This window comes from Emydura macquarii, unplaced genomic scaffold (assembly GCF_026122565.2).
Source record: "Emydura macquarii macquarii isolate MOO-44397 ecotype Brisbane River unplaced genomic scaffold, CSIRO-AGI_Emac_v2 contig_1451, whole genome shotgun sequence".
Taxonomy (NCBI): domain Eukaryota; kingdom Metazoa; phylum Chordata; order Testudines; family Chelidae; genus Emydura; species Emydura macquarii.
This window is the reverse complement of record NW_027131588.1, coordinates 24,696,966-24,715,917: the sequence shown is the minus strand read 5'-3', so window position 1 is coordinate 24,715,917 and position 18,952 is coordinate 24,696,966. Positions and strand designations below refer to the sequence as shown.

The 18,952-nt window shown below is 46.5% G+C and overlaps 1 protein-coding gene across 2 annotated transcripts in view; it reads right to left on the bottom strand.

Moving 5' to 3' along the window:
- The window catches only part of GAK (cyclin G associated kinase), a 92,760-nt gene extending 77,257 nt beyond the window's left edge, over positions 1-15,503 (bottom strand). Inside the window, exon 1 of one of the 2 annotated variants that reach the window (XM_067553405.1) lies at positions 15,144-15,503. In XM_067553405.1, the coding sequence (XP_067409506.1) occupies positions 15,144-15,285 (142 nt within the window). In that variant the 5' untranslated portion in view covers positions 15,286-15,503. The remainder of the gene's footprint in view (positions 1-15,143) is intronic. The other variant, XM_067553404.1, reaches the window with a different exon arrangement.
- Between the last annotated feature and the right edge of the window lie 3,449 nt (positions 15,504-18,952).

The following is an 18,952-nucleotide window of genomic DNA, read 5'->3' as shown; positions in this document are numbered from 1 at the left end:
TGGACAAGGGTGATCAAGTGCATCTACTGTACTTAGATTTTCAGAAAGTCTTTGACAAGGTCCCTTAAGCAAAGTAGTGAACAGTCATGGGATAAGAGGGAAGGTCCTCTCGTGGATCAGTAACTGGTTAAAAGATAGGAAACAAAGGGTAGGAATAAATGGTCAGTTTTCAGAATGGAGAGAGGTATATAGTGGTGTCCCCCAACGGTCTGTACGGGGACCAGTGCTGTTCAACATATCCATAAATTATTTGGAAAAAGGGGTAAACAGGGAGGTGGCAAAATTTGATGAGTGGGCAGGAAGAAAGAGCCCTGTTCCCACCATCATCTTCAGAGGATATGAAGTATTAACTGGGACCATTTACTCTCTTCCTGCATGGGTAATGGAACAAGACATGAGAAATTACAGCAAGCCCGATGGTTTTGCTGACCTGTTGGTGAGACACAGTTGGTGCCAGCTGGCAAAGGGCTCACAGTTCTGTAAAAGCTACTCTGAACAGGCCTGACAAGCTCACTACATCTAGTGTAGTTTCATACTATTTATCCATAAAGAGTATCATGTGAGGTCTCTAATAAAAGCTTATTTGTGCTGATCCTCACAATCATTGTGTGATGCATGTACGAATGAGATTTAAGGAGTTGTGTATACGTATTGAAAGAGGTTTAAAATGTGTCCAAGGCAGAGTTGACCAGAAAGCCTTCACCAGACAAAGGACGTTGATTCACCGGTCTCTCTTGGCTGTGTAGATTAAGCAGTGTAAGTCAACGCAACGGGACCCACAATGATATATGGAGTCAACAGGAACGGAGCACACAGGAAGAAACAAGCCATGAAGGGTTAACCTGGCTGTGTGCAAAGGCAAGGAACTTGAGGGCAGCAGGACAAGAGGGGACAGAGGAGGTATAAACAGAAGGCAATACAGCGCTTTTTGCATTCACGAGAGAGGGACCCTAGCCAAGCTGGTTGGAAATACCAGGCGATTGCTTTAGGTGAGAAGCTACTTCAGACAAGGGAAGTTTAGACTCTAGGAAGAACATTGGTTATGTATAACACACACAGTACATTCTTGTTTCCATTAGCCTTACTCATTAACTCTTAAATCTTATGTGGCAGGGTACCTCATTCACCTTGTCGGCTTCAGCATTTCTCTCTTGGACCATGGGGGACTTGCAGTAAGTCAGTCTGCTGCCGGAGCACTTCTTTCCTTCTCTGATTGTATTTTTCCTTATTTACATGGTGAGCCTCAGACTAGGCCTAAGAAGTTCTCTTGAGCAAAACAAAAGAACTCCAAACTCACAATGCAAACAGAAATAGCTTCTTGACCTCAAGAGGTCATCTAGTTCAGTCCCCTGCACTTATGGCAGGCCTAAGTATTATCTAGACCATCCCTGACAGGTGTTTGTCTAACCTGCTCTCAAAAATCTCCAATGATGGAGATTCCACAACCTCCCTAGGCAATTTATTCCAGTGCCTAACTACACTGACAGTAAGGAAGGTTTTCATAATGTCCAACCTAAGTTACTCTTGCTGCAATGTAAGCCCATTGCTTTCTGTCCTATCCTCAGAAGTTAAGGAGAACAATCTTTCCTCCCTCCTTCTTGTAACAACCTTTTATATACTTGAAAACTGTTATCATGCCCCCCTCAGTCTTCTCTTCTCCAGACTAAACAAACCCAATTTTTTTTAGTCTTCCCTCATAGGTCATGTTTTCTAGACCTTTCATCATTTTTGTTGCTCTTCTCTGGGCTTTCTCCAATTTGTCCACATCTTTCCAGAAATGTAGCACCCAGAACAAGACACAATTCTCCAGTTGAAGTCTTATCAGTGCAGAGGAGAGTAGAAGAATTACTTCTCGTGTCTTGCTTAAGACACTCGTGCTAATACATCCCAGAGTGATGTTTGGTTTTTTTGCAATAGTATTACACTGTTGACTCATATTTAGTTTGTGATCCATTATGACCCCTAGATCCCTTTTTGCAGTACTCCTTCCTAGGCAGTCATTTCTCATTTTCTGTGTGTGCAACTGATTGTTCCTTTTTAAGTGGAGTACTTTGCATTTGTCCTATTGAATTTCATCCTATTTACTTGAGACCATTTCTCCAGTTTGTCCAGATCATTTTAAATTTTAACCCTATCTCCCAAAGCACTTGCAGCCTTTCCCAGCTTGGTACCATCCACAAACTTTATAAGTGTACTCGCTATGCCATTATCTAAATCACTGATGAGGATATTGAACCGAACAGGACCCAGAACTGATCCCTGTAGGACCCCACTCGATATGCTCTTTCAACTTGACTATGAATCACTGATAACTACTCTCTGGGAATGGTTTTCCAACCAGTTATGCATCTACCTTATTGTAGCTCCATCTAAATTGTATTTCCCTAGTTTGTTTATGAGATGGTCATGCGAGACAGTAACAAAAGCCTTGCTAAAGTCAAGATATACCACATCTACCGCTTCCCCCATCCATAAGGATAGTCACACTGTCAAAGAACGCTCTTAGGCTGGTTTGACATGATTCGTTCATGCAGTAGCCATATAGGAGAATACGTTAATTCTGTCCTTGAAGCAAAGTTCATTACTGCTTGCAAACAAATCTACATTTCTGGTCCAGCTCAGTTATGTGAAATACTATTTTTGGTAATCTTTATGTTTTAATACTGCTCAAAATTGTTATACTCCCTGGAAACCTGCCCTGTTTGGAGAAGTGGGAACACAATCTACACTAGCTGAGTGAACTCTTATTGGAACAATTAGAACTATGTTTTTGCACTCTTTTGCCTTTTAAGACACCTAGAGACATTCAGCATGAAGAGTTACGTTCTTCAGTCAGCACATGACCAGACTCCCAGCACGTAAAAAAAAAAAAAAAAAAGCTACTGAAAACTTGGTTTTCTGAAAGGCACTACAAGTGCACGTGGTAGGCCAGCTGTATAGCTTTTCTTAAAGAGCAGCCGAGCTGTGTGCATTTGAAGGTATACGACACATGGGGTGTAATCTGGCATTGGAATGGTCTGTGATATCATAAAATGCTAAATCGAAGAGGGAATGACTAAGAGTACAGATTGCAGAAACCACCACTGAGAAAGTTAATCCTGCCAAGACTGAAGTAGAAAGGGGTTGGAGGAATAAGCTTGACAATTTCATTTGATCATGATTACCAAAAAATGTGTGACGGCAGAGATAAGACCCCACAAATTGAGCTGTTACATAGGACAGAACACAGATTTCAAGTGTTCTATGCACATCAACGAGCAGTTTTTAAATCCTTGGTCATATCCCAGTGGCAGAGAAGGAAGTTTACCTTCCAGTTTGCAAATAATCCTGTAAAACTTGCTCAAAATTAATTCAGACATCAAATTAACAGCTATTGCATTCTAAAAAAAGCACTGCGTTGTTAGAGAAAAAAAAGAGCCTCCCTCTCCAGGGAAAGCTTAATATCAGCTAGCACTCACAATATCACTGCAAGGTCATCAGTACTGCCAATCTCTTAGAAGCATGCATCTGAAACTACAGCTGAGAAAGCAACAAGCAGCTTCAAGGAACTGGAAGGGGTTATAACCAAACACATTTTATGAGCCCATCCTCACTTAACGGCTGTGACTCTGCTGCTATTAAACCAGAAGTCTAACACTGTAGTATACTCGTCACAGGTATGTCTGCTTTGTGTTCAGTTTTCAAATAAAATAAAGCCAGATCACTCTAAACACAATCACATGAATTAATAGTGAATACATTAGCTGGGAGTCAGAGGTGACCAGAGTACACAACTAGTCACCTTGACACTGCCAGAAAGACTCAGAATGTTGTAGTTTCACCATGACGACTGGGGGACCACCACTTGTCATGGCTGGAGGATGTCTCAGGTATGACCCCTCTGTGGTCTGTGAGTACATCCTCTCAGGTCTTAGGCTCTATGCCTCCCTTGAGATAAGTGAAGAACCCCACCATTCTCTCATTCTTGAGCCGAGCCGAGCCAAGCCCAGCTGAGTTCAGTGTTTCCCTTTGGGAGTCATCAGTGGAGAATACAGGTGATCTTGGCTTGAAATCAGGTGATCTTGGCTTGAAAAAACTGTCAGTGTTGTTTAATCTTAACATCAGAAACGAACTTGACACATTCAAACTGGGTTTAAACAGAGACTTGGAGTGGCTCTCTCACTACCGAAGGTAAATTACTTTGCTCACCCATTCTCACCTCCTACTCAATGGTTGTCATTAGGTCTTAAGTACCGGACTCCACCTCCCTCATTGTTCTCAATGCACCTAGATATCTGTAAGATGCCTCTGTGTTACCTATTTTCTGTATTACTGCATCTGAAGAAGAGAGCTGAAGTCTCTCGAAAGCTTATGCCTGCAAATATTAAATTTGTTAGTCTTTAAAGTGCCATAGAACTCTCGTGGTTTTTATCAGAAACAAAGCTTAACATAAGGGAAAAAGTATATTTATATAGACAATAAATGGTCTGTAGACCACCAGTCATGACCATCTTACCTAAGTCCTCGGTAGGCCTATTTTACCCGACACTCCCAACCAATGGAATATGGGTGTCACTCTGTTCCCCAAGAGTCTCTGCCTCAGTCTCCCTGTTGGTCAGGGACTCCCTTTTTAAAACTAGCCAAAGGTTTTAGTTGTCTCCTGTACCTGCTGAACCTGGTTACACCAAGTCCAGTGGCTCAGCTCCGTACCCAAATGTACTCTGCATGCCTCTTATCCTTTTAAGTGTTTGCCAGGAGACGTGAATAGCAGGATCCCACACCCCCACTGAGCGTATCTTATGACAAACCCGCTAGTGAATTAACAATGTAGTCATATAGTAACCACCACAATACCTGATCAAGATACAGCATTCATGAGTTACAGGTCACCCCATGTCCCTCACACCACTGCAAAGAAATTTATTTTGCAACTTGTTCAATATTTGCTAACAACCCTAAAGCAAGAATAAAGCATCAGAGGAGGACAATTCAGACTAGGTATATGAGCATTAGTTTTGAATAAGTTGGAACTCGCTTGAAAATGGTGATTTGTAAATATGCATAAAACTTGAACCTTAAAAGTTAAGTTCCATTTACTTGATCAAGGCATACATATTTTAATTTTTTTAATGGAAATTAAAGTGATATCTGTAGAGGTATGGCAAGAATTATTTTTAAACCCAAAGTCTTGGTTTGAATGACAAGCTTTAAATTAAATACATTTTTGGAAGTTTCCCCTGAAAAGCAATGGTTTAGAACAAGAGCAGAACGGTTTTGCAAGAACCAAAATTTCAAGTTGTCTAAATGTTTCGCGACACCGAGCATTATATTTTGCCATCCCTGACTTTATTTTAATTTAGCTTTTCATACGGAACTAGTACACGTTCTGTTCATCACAAAAAAATGGTAATCTACTGCAGTGAGATTTCACATTACTACTATCGATTGATGGAGAAGCGTAGACACCATTGGGAGTTTGAGTGTATTTTGAAGTGCTGGGGGGCACTGGAGCTGTGCATTAGCAAGGTTCTTAAGCACTGGCTCTTAAATTTTTGTACTGTAGCCCACTTGAGAGCTGCTCCAATAGAGCAACTCCTCTCTCTACATCCCAATCCTAATATCCCACTTCACTGAAGCAAATATAGTGAAGGCCCCTTCTCTGAAGCAGCCCATTAGACCTAAATTATGCATTAAGGGTTCACAATTTATGCAGCAGTTTTACAATATTATTCTCAGGGGCAAAATAATTATTAAAACAATGTTGAGAATACATGAGTAAATTAAGAGCCGAAGTCTTTACAAGAACATTGTCGTTATAAAAAACCTCAAGCATTAGAAACCGAAAATTCAGACTTGGGAACTGAACTTCCAAGAAACCCAAACTTTGTAGAAAAGCCACATCAGGGCTGGTGACATTGTAAATTTGGAAGCATCACTACTAGTAGTCTGGTACCATGACAGTCCCACTGAATCATTGCGTTTTATCTTTCATGAAGTTTCATGAGTTTTTAAAAGGCTACTTCAGTGGTGGGCTAAGCTTAAATTTAGAAACTACGTACTTGTACAGACATGTACAGTACCGATTGTAAGTAGATTTTCCCACCACAGTAAGCTTTGCTCTTTTCAATTCAGGAGTATGATTTAATTATCTGGGGCTAAAAGGTCTATTTATACCTGTTCTCTGTTCATCAATGTTGTGTAACTGGTACCACATGAAGTCCCATGAAAGAATGGAGAAGGATGCCATTTAACTCATCGGGAATTTCAAACTGTAGGTCTCTCTATAGACAGTGTGGGACTGTAAAGGCCACTCAAGTTCTATATCTGATTAGAAGGGAGGAAGCATTTTGCGGAGGGTATCACGGACTAAATGAAACTTAAGGATGGAACGATTGTGAGACAATGTATTTTACTTCTTGCCTGCAAATGTACTGGTAAAGAACTCTGCCATTTAGCAGCTGGAAGAAAGGAGACAAGGACATACGAGTACCTGGAGAACCACTAGGTTATGGGATATGGGTTGAGTTTAGTTGGAAGGAGGAAATCGGAGCTCTGAGATGACAGGCTTACATTTTGCGGACAGCTTTCTCCCCACTGAATAAATGATGAATGAGGATTAACTAAGAGGGAGTGGTCAATCCCTGGGGGAGTAAGGTTCATGGATAGGCTTTCGTTTTACAACCTAACTGCCCACAGAAAGATGCGTACTGCAGGGCACGTTAACTCAAGCCCCCAGTACTACATTAGTAATATAGTAATTGTATTAAGTTACTATCTCAGCACCTGTTCGCGCCATACACCAGACACACCAATATAATCAGAACTGGGGGCCTAAAGTTAGGCTCTTAAGTCTGTAATTGCGCAACTGCCAGATTTTCAAGAGTGATGAATACCGAACACCTCCCACAGACCTCAATGGGACTCCAGAGAATCACAATCTGAAGGTCAATGCGACAGTGACCACACCAAATCTCAACTTTCTTGACCTCCCTTTTTGCTGAAAAGCACGACATTTGTTAGCATGCATTTCTTTTTACGTTAGAAGAATGCTCTAAGTACAGAAATGTTAGGTCTCATGACAAATCGCCCCCAGCCCGCCCCCCCTGAGGCACTGGATAAACACATTTTTTAAACAAAGTTGGCAATTGAAGAATCCTGTTTATAAACTGTTCTCTAGAATAGTACTAATCCTTTCAGATTTTATGAAGGCAGGGCATGAGATTCCACTACTATAAAAATGCCTTTATTCTTTGTTACCCTCCCACTCTTTCAGTATGGGATTGTTACTAAGAAAAGAACCACAGGACCCACAGATTTCCTGTTTCCCCTCACGCTGATGAGCTCTGTCCAGATATATTTATATTTCCCTGTCTTGGTTTCTGCTCCATGCCTCTACATTCTCCACCTAACAGTATTTCAAAGACCAGGGCTCTCACATATTTCCTTTGGCTACCCACATACTGGAGCCAGAAAAGCAAAGCAAGTAATGGAGTTTCACGGGATTAAGCCTCTAGACCAGAGCAGTCAGGTACCCAAAGATCATATGTGATTGTTACAAAAAAAGCTGTCAACATGCCCTTTACTATTAGCATGGTCATCACAAAGCTCAATCTCAATAAAACTGTCCCCAAAACAAAACCATGTTAAAGGAAAAATCTAGATCGTAAACTATCTGGCAAAAGACCATAGTCCCAGGCTGACCATTTATGATGAGCATTTGTTCGGTATGTTTGTGGATCTGGAGGGGACTTAGACCTTCTGGATAACATTACTCCTTTCACCAGTTACAAACACATGAGCAGTACAGAGCAGTGTTTCTCAACCTTTTAAGTAGCAAGTACCCCCTATATTCTGAAAATTGTAATAAGTACCCAACACTCAATTTTCCACTCTGAGAAATACAATCTTTTTCCCTTTACCGCTGGATGACTGTATTTCTCGTAAAGCAGGAGAGTTCTGAGTTCTGCAGTGCTGTGTGGCTGTGGCAGATCACAAAACCCCTGCTGTTTCTCCCCTCCTTCCTCCTCCCCTTCTTCCATACAGGAGCAAAGGCCAACGCCAGCCAATCACCATGGCCTGATGGCAGGGTCACCTGGTGTTCACACACAGGAGGGAACTTGTGAGGTCTGAGCAGACACTAGCGGCCCACCAGAGTGGAGAGCAGTGCTTCCCACGGCTGTCCGAGGGGGGTGCGGGCCTGGGGCAAATCACACTGTGTGGGCCCCTCTTAAGATTTTTATACTGGTAAAATCTGGGGCTGTCATAGTTGCTCAGCTAGAGCAGTGAAATTGACAAGTAAACCTGCGGAAGAGCCGGCTCCAGGACTGGGCAAGCCGCTGGGCTCTCCGCCTGGCTTTCTGGGCATCAGGCTTTGAGCCGGGGAGGGAAGCTGCCACCTGGGCAAGTTGTAGGCGGCTGCCCCCTGGCTGCCAGCCCGAGAGGTGGGCGACAGCCATCTGCTGTGAGCTGGGGCAGAGGAGGCTTCCGTGCAGGCTGGGACCCGTGGATGTGGACAGACCACAGGCAGCTGCTGCCCATCTTCAAGCCAGGGTGCAGGAGGCTGTCTCTCGGCTCACAGCCGGGGCACGGGTGGCAGCCACCCAGCTGCGAGCACAAGGCACAGGAGGTTGCTACTGGGCTACCACCTGGGAGCTGGGAGCAGATGGGACATGGGCAGCTGCTGCCTGGTGTTCCAAAAAGCCAGCGGCTGCCGCTCAGCATCTTAGGACTGGGACGGCTGCCGTCTACCTCCCAGTTGGGAGCTGGGACCAGGCGGGAAGTGGGTGGCTGCCGCCAGCCTTCCCCATAAGTCAGCAGCTACCGCCCGCCTTCCCTTCACTGGGTTTTTTGCCATGTACCCCCTGCCTCTGTCTCGTGTACCCCTGGGGGTATGCGTACCACAGGCTGAGAAACTATGGTATAGACTAAGAGCAGGCAATGAAAAGAGGTATGCAAGATGTTAACAGATGGCGTAAGACTATTCAACACAAAGTACCCAGCATCTTTGCAGCCATAAAAGCATTTTCCCTCTGAGACGAACATCCACAGAATTCATGGAAGGTCAGATAGCAAGCTGAGTCTGCACTGAAAATGCTGTTGTTCCATTTTATACAGAAGCTTTAAATATTTAAGTCTGTACATCCAAGATTTTTTTTTTTTTTTTAAATTCAACAGTGGAACCAATTTTAACCTGAACATTCCAAACGCATTAATGGAAGAAATGCTCAATCAGCCATTTGCCTATGGTGGAAAACAGTTTTAATAAAACAGTAATTCAAAAAATCATTTAAAATATTATTTGTATTATTGTAGCACCTTGAAGGTCAAGTCATAGACCAGGACCCAATTGTGCTAGGTGCTGTACAAACATATCTGACTCAAAAGGGGTTTATATGTAGCCTTTTCACTTAAAGCAGGGCTCGACAAATTTGTTTGGGAGCTAGGAGCCAGCCCAAAAATTAAGGAGCCAGACAATGTGGGCCCAGCAGCGGGGCGCCCTGGCCGGAGCGCAGCAGCCGCTCTTCCCTCCCCTCCCGGCCCCGCCCCTTCCCCCCGCCCCTCTCCCACAATGTGGGCTCAGTGGCGGGGCACCCTGGCTGGAGCGCGGCAAGCGCTGCGCTCCCCCCTTCCAGCCCTGCCACACGGGCGCAGTGGCGCCCTGGCCAGAACGCAGCAGCCGCTCCCCCGGAAGAAATACTAGGCGCCAGACTTAAATGTCTAGGTGCCATGGCGATCTGGCGCCCAGGGTTTGTCGAGCCCTGACTTAAAGCAGTTCATTACATATTCCACTGGTTCAAGGCAAGGTTAATACCCAGGAATAGTTTTCAAGTAACTTATTCAAAATCTTACCTACCAGCAACAAAACATTTTCAAGCAGACCACCCCAGCAGCTTCAGACTGCATTTAAACACATAATAAACCCACCAACTGTTATTTTTCTCGATATAAAAGAATACTTGTTACGGGTATTTTACTTAGCAATCGAACAAAGTAAGAATCGGCAAAAACCTCAACAGAAGAGCATTTATCCAGTTCTTTCAACTCTAAAGAACAGCCTGAAAACTGAGTTTTTAGCTCACATTGAAGGCTCATCTTACTTACTCTGTTGCTAGTGTGTTCTGGTATATTTCCAATTTTTATTTTGTCAACACAAGACGTGAAATCATTTATGAACAGTTTTAATTTTTGTGCTGTTTTACTGACAGAGAGGCAAGTCAAAAAAAAAAAAAAAAGAGTAATAATAATGAGACCACTTCCAGAGGGGGAGCTGTGTTAGTCTGTATGCAGCAAAAAAACGAGAGTTCTGTAGCACCTTAAAGACTAACAAATTTCTGCAGGCATAAGCTTTAATGGTCCTGAAACGTGTCTAGCTCAGTAGAATCCATGTCACTGAAGTGGTCAGCTTCAGGATCTGATCCATCAGCTAAGGAATGGCTACAGAAGCCATATACTCAGATCTCATATTTATGCTCAAAATCATCATTTGAAGTCAACCATCCAACTGACAAAGTGGAAAAGATTGGGCCCAATCCTTCAAGGATTCCCAGCCCTTTCTACAAGATACTGAGTTGCTCTCAATTCCTATTTAATGCAACAGAAGGAACCATAAACTCTAACAAAAAGGTACCTAATCTTATTGCCATTGAATAAAATTAACCTGGTGATGGGGGACTTAAAAATCAAATGCAGGCAGGGTGCACTTACAGTTTAGGAGTCTCTATGGGAATAGTACAAGACAAGATGACACTTTCTTTTAACCAAGTCAGGAACATTATTTGTGAAGTATTGACGAGATGACTAATGAACCACAGTGATGTTAGTTCTTACCAGGAGGCCTCTTGAACACAATCTCAGAGCTGAGATCAATCCTGCTCTAGGCAATGGAACAGAAGATAACATTCAAAGGACAGAAAATAATCCCTGATTTAAGTATGGTAACAGCAGGAGGAGGAAAATGCTTACAAACATCAAAGCATTGACAAGAGAGTATATTCCAGCAACAATACTTTACGCAGCAGAAATCTGTGCATTCTGCAAAGAAAGGGCTAATGTCTTACAGGATGTTTTGGCAGCTAGTTGGCTCCTGGACAACTTTTAGAAAAGACCAAATAAGAGTTTCCTAAAATAATTTTGGAATTAAGAGTGACTCAGAGGCAGACCTTTTTCTGAAGCCCACTTAAGGCAGGTCTAGACTTAAAACACTTATTCAACTGTGCCACTGCAACACTTCAGTGAAAACACTACCATGCTGACGGGGGAGCTTCCCCGCATTAGGGTCAGCTTAGTTAATAGTTAATCCACCTTCGCAAGAGGCGGTAGCTATGTTGACAGGAGAAACCCTTCCATTGACAGAGCACCATCTACACTGGGGGTTGAGTTGGTGTAACACCTTGGGGTGTCGATTTTTCACACCTTTGATGGGCGTAGTAATACTACTGTAAAGTTTATAGTATAGTATAGTATAGCTGGGTTTTCAGCCACTAGTGCAGCTCCACCAATGCAAGTACCGGGGGCGTGCAGTGCTTCAGCTACATTGGTAGAAAATTTCCAGCCAGCATAGACATGGTCTTAGAGCCAAGTTTAACTAAGATGCAATAACGTACAGCAAAATTAAAGCAAGAGCAAATTACTGACATTCAAATACATTCACTCTTTGAAACGGTCATGATAAAAAGCTTGTGGCCTTGTTTACACTATACAGATAAATTGATCCACGTTACAGCCACCTCATTAATTACTGCAGTGGCTGATGTCCACACTCCCCTCCAGTGATGTGTGTCCTCACCAGGGAGCGCTTCCACCAGCGTAAGAGGGGCAGTGTGGGGAACTGAGAGCTGAGTCTCTCAGCTCCACTGGCAGCCCATCTGCCCTCCCCGACTCCCAGCGGGCTGCCCCCCCACTGCCAGCCAGAAGCTGGCCGGGGCTTCTCAGCCGGATCCTGTCGCTCAGCTCTCTGGGACAGAGAGGGGCAGCTGGGCTCCAGTGGAGCCATGACATTGACAAGAATGACAGCCAACAGCCGACTTAAGGAACACAGTGTCTACACTGACTCTGAGTCTCCCTAACTACACCGACATAAGCCCTACACCTCTCGTTGAGGTAGTTTTATTATGTTGGCACAGCCGGGGAGTTACATCGGCGGGAGGAGCATTTCAGTCTGCACACCTCCACTGTTTTGCTGACAAAAGCTGATTTTTGACGACAACACACCATACTGTAGTCCAGCCCTTATACATCTAAGCAAAGGTAAAACAAAGCAGCAGGTCTTCTAAATGATCTAACTGGCATTATGTCCCTGACACATATCACATCCTTGGCAAAGTGTGAGCTCCCGTAAGCTTTGTTTATTAAACATGAAGTCACTCTTGCTGAACTGAGAAAGCGCTCAACAGTAGAGATTTCTCATGCAAGTGTCTTTCTTCCTTTAATTCTCCTGTATTGTTCTCTGCAAACTGATGAGTTTCTCCCCAATTTAAATTGTACACATCAGCCAACACAACTTGGCAGTTTGACGTTCAGTAAGCCCTCACAGATCATCATATTTATGTGCTCATTGACAAATAATAATGACAACACTGCTTAAAAAGAAGTGGCAAAGATGTATTTGATGGTGAGTTGGAGCTTACATTTTAGCCCTGTTTTCAGATGCTCATCATTACCTGAAAAACTGTTCTTTTCCATTATATTTTCCATGTTTGGGCTAAGGCCAAAAGTGATTTAAAAATCAAAATTTCAGTAATAAGGAGGGGGAGAAGGACAACTTCCAGCTATAGGAAATTACACTACATACAGTTGCACACACAACCAAAACAGTCAACTTGGAAAACCGAAACTTTCTACTATAAAGATCCATGACAAGTATAATAGTGCAAACCTCTAACTATGAAAAAGGTCACAGCCTCAAATGGGGCTACCGGGCACTACTGCCAATACATACTAGCAGCAGCAGCAACCTGCATAAACTGACCAAGCAGATTTAAAAACACATGATGGAGTCACAAAACAGGGAAGCATTTTACTCTTTTCTTCAAACAGAAAACATGGAAGTTTATATAATGTTAACTTTACAATTTGTATTCTTCAGAACTTTCATGAGAAATCTTAACTCCTCTGCACTACACATACAAAACGTTATAGTGTTAAATGTAATATTTTATATAAAAAAGGTACATTGCAGTCAGATATGCACAAAAAATTGACTTCAATGAAAACTGCACAAATATATGCAAGAGCAATGATGGGTCTTTGTAGACAAGTTAATTCCTAGAATCAAATCACATCTCCTGCCTTGAATGTTGAAAATCAACTACATTAGTCTACTTTTTTGCATTGAACAGCTTAACAAGCAATAAGATATAGAACAGTCTAGCTACAGCCGTTACTACATGCTGCAATTTTTGTCACATGTGTAAGTAGTATGAATATTTCTTTTCATTCCTGATTAGTCCACTCGAGTTAATACATATTTTAGAATACTTCTACTGTGTAAAAAAGAAGTTAAGATACAGATGAGATACAGGGTAGCTAGAACAGGGTGCACCAAAAGCAACACACTCATTTTTCAAGGTCAGGGGCTCAAATGTTTTCATACTGTGAACTACTACTTTACATATATTCCTCCTATTAGATCCTTTTCTCTCAAGATCTTGCAGATCACCTCTCATCCCATTTCAAATTACATAATATCCCTGCCACCACAACAAATACTTTTATAGAAATGAAATGTAAGAGAAGCACTTAACATATTTTAGCAATCATATGGAAGTAAACGGAGCCAGCATCTTATGACCAGATAATTCTTCAGACCACTAGCAATCAGTTAACGGCCCATACCAGGGCTTCAGATCAGAAAACAAGATACCTCCACACTTATACCCTCAGATTTGTGGGACTGGGGTAATCCCCACCCCTGCTGATGTGGGGCTAGGGAAGAGAAAGTATTCATGGCAATTTGCCAAAGGCAAAACTTGGAAACTGAGCTAGCCTTTATGCTGGGTTAGGCAGGAACTAGAGGCAGGAGACAGCAGAGCAGGAGGGGGTGAAAGATATGTTATTGGTGAGGGCGAGTCATGGCTCCATCACCTTCCATGTACTTGTTAATGGTTTCAGCCAGGTCTCCAGTCAGGCGGCATACAGAGAATCACTTGGGCCTGGTCTACACTAGAGAGCTTTGTCGACAAAAGCGGAGTGCTGGTGTACCAACTACAGTCACCTCCCCGCAGGACAATCTGCCCTGTTTTCTGGACAAAATAAAACCACCTGGACGAGAGGCGTCGGGCTTTTCTCGAGAGAACTAGGGTGATGCGGTGTCCGTGTAGACACTCAGCTGGCCTGGAGCAGTGGAGGGACTGTCATAGTTGTCAATGTCACTGACCCCCAGAGCAGTGAAATTGATAAGTAAGGGGCTTGCCTGGTCCCACAATCTGCCAGGGCCCCAGACAAGGACGGCTATCACTGGGCTCCCAGCTGCGAGCCCAGGCGTGGGAGCTGCTGCCCGGCTCGTGGGGCATGGGAGGCTCCCACAGGCCCCAAACCATGGGCCCGGGAGGGTGCCGCCGCTGCCACGAGCCCTGCATGGGGGCTCCGAGCTGGGGTGCTGGCAGCTGCCGCCCGGCTGGCACCCCAGGACGACGCCGTGGGCGGCTGCCGCCCGGCTCCGTGCCACCCGGCTGCTACCGGGACCAGGCAGGAGGCGGGGGCTGCAGCCGGCTCGGGCTGTGACGGGGAGGGGCGATGTCCCCGCACGACTGTCCGGCCGGGACCTGGAGGTGAGGCGGGCACAGCCCCCAGGACACAGGCCGCTCGCCGAAGCAGAGCAGTGTGGACAGCAGCCACCGCTACACACAGGGCGACTGAACGCCGGGCTGGGGGGAGGGGGAGATGTGCAGCGCCTGGCACTTGGGGCCGCGCCGGCCGGGGGTGCGGCGCCCGGCCCCGATCCCCGCCCACTGCCGTCGTGCAGAGCTGGAGCGGGGCGGGCAGGCTCGCAGCCCGTGGCCCGGACCCGTTGGCGGCAGGCGGCGGCTGGGAACCCCCGCACCGAGCGCCCCTCCCCCAACCGCGCCGGGCCCCCTCAGCCGGGAGCCGCCCGCTCCTCCCCGCGACCCCCGGCCGGGCCGGGTGGGGAGAGGAGGGGAGAGGAGGGGAGGGAAGGCCCCGCTCACCTTCGGCGATGACCCGCTTGACGCGCAGCTTCAGGTCGCCCAGCTCCACCGTCTGCCCCACGAAGTCCTGCTGGTCGCGGCTGGCGGCCCCCAGCGAGCCGGGCCCCGCCAGGAAGTCCCAGGCCGACTGCAGCAGCGACATGGCGCCGCCCGCCTCACGGGGCACCCGGCCGGCTCCGGCTCCGGCTCCGGCTCCCGCCCGCTCCGCCGCACGACAGCACCCGGCCCCGCTCCGCTCCCCCGACCGCCGGCCGGCCACCGTACCCCGCCCGTCCGCCTGCCGGCCCGGGCCGCTTCCGCGAATGCTGCGTCACGGATGACCTCACCGCACCGCTTCCATTGTGGCGGCCGGGCCGCGGCCGCCCTAGCCACGCCCCTTAGCCGGAGCCCCACCCACTACCGGCCAGGCTCCGCCCCCCGGCCGGGCCCGAAGGTGTCTCGCGGCAGGTGGCGGGGGCCGGGGTTTGGGTTTGTCCTGCCGGCCCCTGTTCCCGGTCATGTGATCCCGTCACCTGGCGACGCGCCCATCGGGGGGGGGTGGAGGGACGTGTACCCCAGGGAGTGGGGGCGGGGCGGTGTGTTTATGGACCCACGCTCGGAGAGGGGGGAACGCGCATGGGGGGGCCCAAGCCAGCTGGGACCCATGGGAGGGGGGGGCACACACTGGGGGGGTGGGGCGGGACCCCACGCTGGGGGGGGGAACCCGGGTCCGGGAGGGGTGTGCGCGCACCGGGTGTGTTAGTGGGGGACCCAGGTTGGGGAAGGTGCGCGCACTGGGAGTGTGTTTGTGGGGGAGCCACACCAGCGAGGGGTGTGTGAACACTGGGTGAATGTGCGGGGGACCCCCTCATCTGCGGGGGACCCATTCACAGGGGAAACCCCCCCACACACCTGAAGGGGAGGGGGAATAAGCTCCCCTGGCAGGGCACACTCACATGGAGTTGTGTGTGGCAGAACCCCCTCACTGGGGGGCACTCACCTGGAGGTATGTGTGGGGGGGACCTGTCACCTGGGGGGCACTCACCTGGAGGTGTGGGGGAGGGGAACCTGTCACCTGGGGGGCACTCACCTGGAGGTGTGGGGGAGGGGAACCTGTCACCTGGAGGGCACTCACCTGGAGGTGTGGGGGAGGGGAACCTGTCACCTGGGGGGCACTCACCTGGAGGTGGGGGAGGGGAACCTGTCACCTGGGGTGCATTCACCTGGAGGTGTGTGGGGGAGGGGAACCTGTCACCTGGGGGGCACTCACCTGGAGGGAGCGTGGACTTGCGGGTGGGGATTCACACTGGATGTGTGGGTGGGACTCTGTCACCTCAGGGCGGGAGGGGAGAGAACACATTGGGAGCTGTAGGAGAACCAGAATTTCTATCTGTGACGCTGGCAGACCAGATGCCAGCTCGTGCCCAGGCCTTACTGAACAATGATAGATGCATAGCTGGAAACCAGTCTGGCTTAGCTGTATGTTAGTATAGTTACAGTAGATATTAGAGTGTTTAGAACGTGTTTCGACTGTATAGAATGCTTGTAGGATGCTGAATGTATTAATCCTCCTTATATCTGTCTCCCATGGTATACGGTAATGTTTAAATGTTTGCTGTCTAACTATAAAAACATTTGCTAAGACTAAATCCTGCACAGTCAGGGGAGAAGTATGACCAAGTGTGAAATGCTAGTTTACCACAAGAGGTGTTACCATCTCCCCAACAAATGAACGTCTACAAACACCAGACAAGCCCTTGTGGACAAAAGCCTTAGATCGCTTCGCCTGCGCCCCTGCAGAGGGTAGGTGCTGAAGCCCTCATCCCATCACAGCTTAAACACTTGGGGAAGGGAATAAAAATGCCTGTTAAAAAGAACACAAGCAAGAGTGTGGTTGACTTGGGTTAGCCCGTAAGAACATAAAAACTTGCTGCTTATAAGCTTCTGTTACCTTTTGAACTAAAGATTGTACCTCACCTGTGTGTGTGTATGGTTACCTGCTTTAACCTTGTGAATAACTCACTTTTTCCTAGTTAGTAATCCTTTGGTTAGTTTGTGACAGGATTCTCTTTGGTTTGAGATCAAAGAACAGTTGACTGGGGGTAAGTGACTTGTCCTTTGGGACTGGGACTAATGTGAACAGTGATGTGATTTGTGGTGTAAGCAACCATCTATCACAGACTGGAATGCCCAAGCGGACTGTCAGACTGCATGGTAAGACTGTTACAGTGCTTTAGGAGTTCACACTTGTTCCTGGGTTGGTGAAATCTAAGTTTAGAACACAACAGTTGGAGGTTTTTGCCCTGTTTGGGGACAGTCTGCCCTGAGGCTGGCACTCATGGTCATGAGCCACTCTAGACAGTGTGACACCATCCCACAGAAAAGTTTGCATTTCCAAACAAAAACAAAAAAGTGTTGGTCCCAATTGGAATGCAAAGTCAGGTTTGTGAAATCTTCCACAGGAGGAACATTTTTAAAAATTCCAATGCAGGCAGGGAGCCACGTCGGGCAGCAAACAAGGCAGACTGACCAGCTGGTTTTCCATCAAATGTTTTGATGGAAGTGATGTGTTGCCCAGCACTTCTCAAGTGTATCAAATCAGTATTTTCTGACAGAAAACACTCCCAGCGGGATATTTTCAAGTAACTCTAGCGCCAGTCACCTTGTGAAGCAGGCAGTAAAGAGAGGGTTTGGGTGAGGCGCTCAAAGGGCCACAGTCCCCCAGAAACCTAAATCATGTAGCCCGTGACTTAGCAGTACTGTGAAGTGCTGCCCCTCAGGAGAATGCATTGCCGGATGGAGTAGAGAGAATGGTGCAGGAGACGGGTGTAGAATCAGGCTGCAGTATCTGCCAGTGGATGGGTAGGAGGAAAAGGCCTGGTGACAGAGATGGCGTGGGAGGAAGTTGTATGCAAAATAGCAGCAGGAAGCAGGCATGCTTCACATTGCTCAGCTGTGACATAACTCAGCAACAATTACCTTGTTTACTCCTTATCTCTGGCTATGTATTAGCTCTGTTCAAACCTACTGCGTGCTGCAGCACTACGGTAGGAATACCTGGGTCCCTCTTCATGTCAATGCACACAAGATTGCCGTATTTTCTCCAACCCTGTGCATTGAGTCCCACATCTCATGCCTCCCAGCAGGAGGGAGAATGGCCTCACCACCTCTCCATGCCCTCTGCTTGCCCAGGGCAGAAAGTCAGAACTTGGCAGTGTCTGCTTGGTACCCTCAAGTGCCCTTGCATCACATCAATCTGGTAAATATTATGATGATCATATTAGTTATTACTATAATCAGTTTAGAAGATTGACCTGACTTAGGCAGAAAAGCCAACTCCTGGGCATCTATACAACTGCAAATAGCAAGCCCTATTTGCTAAATGTGACAGCTGAGATACAGTATCACCATTCATTGACAACTCTCCACAAAAATGAGCTGACTTGCAATCTACCATTCTGGAGCGACAATTAGCCAGAATTTCCTTTAGAGAGCCCTGAGCAACTCATACAACAGCCCTGTCCATGTCAATGCCAACAGCCACACCCTGTGAAGGGAAATGTGAGGGATTCCCAGAGCAGTCCAAATTACTGCAGAAGATTTCCCCTTTAAAGGTTGAGGTAGTGGTGAAATGTTATCCAAGGGATTATTAGCAAGCAAGTGCAAGCTTAACTTTATATATACTTAAGATATGTAGTTTAGACTTCCCACATAATTGATTTCAAAAGGATACCATATTGATTTGTTTAACAATGCAAATGTGAAAATAGTAAGAGGTAGTTCTCAGCATGAACTAGCTGTGAAATATTCACTTTTACCTCATTTCTCAG